The sequence below is a fragment of the Glycine soja genome, chromosome 18 (assembly GCF_004193775.1).
Source record: "Glycine soja cultivar W05 chromosome 18, ASM419377v2, whole genome shotgun sequence".
NCBI lineage: Eukaryota > Viridiplantae > Streptophyta > Magnoliopsida > Fabales > Fabaceae > Glycine > Glycine soja.
The window spans coordinates 48,440,514-48,443,318 of record NC_041019.1 but is presented as its reverse complement, the minus strand read 5'-3'; the positions used below and the strand labels follow the sequence as shown (position 1 = coordinate 48,443,318).

The window sequence follows — 2,805 nt, the reverse complement described above, 5'->3', positions numbered from 1 at the left end:
ATATTATTGTTCTTTACTAATTATTTAGTATCACTACTAGTAGTATTCTTATCATGAGAAGAATCAGCCTCGTGTTTCAAATTTCTTGGGAAACATTTTTTATTTTTGCCTATTGTATGCTATATGTGCGGTTCTACTAACGTAATACTAAACAATTACTATGACTGGCCTTAATATATTCGTATGAACTACTTTATTATCACATAAAAAGAAAAAAGAAATTTTTTTGTCCAAGTTGGAACGATAAAAATTGGCCTCACATGAAATAATAAAGTATATTCCTTCCATTCCTTGATGTCCATGCATAAATTAAATACACCAACATGCTTACGATATGAGCACCAAATTATTCGTTTACTCATTTCAGAGAGAGAGAGAGGGAGAGAGAGAGAAGCTATTCTAACTTATAAGTTCTGTGTAAAGATCAATCTACGATTTAGAGTACTTTCACTATCTGGGTATCAGATATGTATATACGGCTTGTCATCGATTTATGTAGCCATATATCATATGGTGTTGCTAAGATCAAGGGTTTTTTGTTCCAAGCATAGAGGAGGAAGAACAATAGTAGGAGTTGCAAGAAAAACTATTCAATTTTGTGAATATTTGGTGGTTTAATTCCACCAATAATTAACATATAGAGTCATAGAGGAAAGAAACTGTTTCTTTTCTCTTCCTGCTGCTTCAAGTTGTAATCTTAAAATCCAGTTTCAAAGGCAAGTTTGGAAGGATTATGAGGATGGAAGAAGAGAGACATGGCTCATCGGAATGTTCAAAGACAAGCCCTTCTAACGAAGAAGATTGTGAAGAAAGTGAGGGCTATGAAGATGAAAGCAAGCAAAACAACAATAATGGAGGAAGCTCAAGCAACAGCACTGTGGAAGAGAACGAGAAGAAGACAACAGTGAGGCCCTATGTTAGATCCAAGATGCCAAGGCTACGTTGGACACCTGATCTTCATCTTCGCTTTGTTCATGCTGTTCAAAGACTTGGAGGACAAGAGAGTGAGTTCCACACACATACATAGCTTGTTTGTGACTTAATTTCTTGCTAGATTTCAATATTCTCGAGGAATTTTATCATTAATTCTTGCTAGGTTAATTAATTTAACAATTAATTTGAATTGTGTTATAATTTATTAATTTTTCTGAATAAGTATTGCTTTTCAATTGGGCGTAGGAGCAACCCCAAAGTTAGTTCTTCAGTTGATGAATATCAAAGGTTTAAGTATTGCTCATGTCAAGAGCCATCTACAGGTAAACCATGGAATAATTTCTACGAAGCTTTTCTTTAAATAGATTTTTTGTTTTTTTAATTTGTTTACCAATTTGGTTAAATTCTTTTCTTTTCCCATGTTTCTTTTGCCAGATGTACAGGAGCAAGAAGGTAGACACAAATCAAGGTACAATAAGGTTTCCTTTTTTGTATAATGCTACTATAGTAGGTGTGATTAGGGTTTTTTATGGTTTAAAGTCCCTAATGAATATTTGAATTATATATGACAGTATTGGCTGATCCTAGGTTTCTTGTAGAAACTGGAGACAGAAATGTTTACAATCTTAGCCAACTTCCCATGCTTCAAGGCTATAATCCAAGCCAAAGTTCATCATACAGGCACACAAACTACTACTAAATTTCACTTCAAATTCTTTCAAACATGCATTTTGAATTGCACAACTGAATAAAATTATTTCTTCTTTTTTCAGATATGGATATGGGGATGCTTCTCTCGCTATCTATGAAAACATGGTGCACAGGCCTTTCATGAATAGAAGTTCATTAGATGAATCTGGAGCTGAATTTTGTGGCAGCAGATTAACTGAGAGAATCCATGGGACCAATAGTAACATCAATTGGACTCGTAACATGTTCCAAGCTGATTCTTCTTCTAGTTTCAATGAACCATCAACAAGCAAAGTCCAAGAACCAAAACATAAGTTCTTCTCATTTGGTGGTAATGAATCCTCATGCACACAAATCAAAATGAGCCAGGTTGATCTACATCAATCAACTCAGCTGCAACCAGGTGCACAAGAGCTCATGCCTAATAATAAGTTTGCAACAAATGAGGTGGAACTGAAGACCTTGAAAAGAAAGGCTTCAGATATTGACCTTGATTTGAATCTGTCACTTAAGTTAAATTCAAGGGTCAATGCTGAGAACCAAGGAAGCATGGTGGACCATGAAGTTGTTGATAGCAATCTATCACTTTCTTTGTGTTCACAATCCTCCTCCTTTAGCAGCAACAGGTTGAAAAACTCACAAGATCACTCTAAGGAGCAAGGGGAAATTATTAGAGCCAGTGCTCTGGATCTAACTATATGAATGAGACAAACTCTAAGTGAGATCCTGAGGTACCTGTCAGAAATTATGCATATTGTAACCAATTATTACATTTAACTGACACAAATATATTTTCTTCTTGTCTCTATATGAACAGTGAATAACAGTTTGTCTACTATTAAATAGTGGCACTAGCTAGTTGCTAAGAATCATTATCTCGACACCAGTGTTAGTAGTTCTACACTTCTGTCACAGAAATGCTAAAAGAGAAAGTTCAGACAACTAAATACTCATACAAGAAAAAGCCGCTTTAATTTGTGCACCTCCTAGATCAATAATGGGTTCAAGATATTTTTTTTTTCTTATAAAAACAATTTCTGTGTGATTGTCATACTGTGAAGCTTGTTTATTAGTTAACAACCTTTAGTGTTAACTTAATAGCTTAAGTTTTAAGATTAATTGGTCAATTGAGATGAAATTAGAACTGTCGACGTTAATTTCAAATAGTTGGATCCTACATGT

At 34.5% G+C, this 2,805-nt stretch overlaps 1 protein-coding gene across 2 annotated transcripts; it reads left to right on the top strand.

Annotated features, from left to right (window-relative positions):
- The first annotated feature begins 344 nt into the window (after positions 1-344).
- LOC114395715 (two-component response regulator ARR18-like) lies at positions 345-2,565 on the top strand. 2 transcript variants are annotated; one of them, XM_028357556.1, is made up of 5 exons: positions 345-1,004; positions 1,180-1,256; positions 1,369-1,402; positions 1,533-1,614; positions 1,707-2,565. In XM_028357556.1, exons 1-5 carry the CDS (start codon positions 734-736, stop codon positions 2,323-2,325), a joined length of 1,083 nt encoding a protein of 360 aa, XP_028213357.1. In that variant the 5' UTR covers positions 345-733; the 3' UTR covers positions 2,326-2,565. The 2 variants fall into 2 exon arrangements, with proteins under 2 accessions (XP_028213357.1, XP_028213356.1); XM_028357555.1 differs by having other exon boundaries at positions 1,506-1,614.
- The last annotated feature ends 240 nt before the right edge of the window (positions 2,566-2,805 follow it).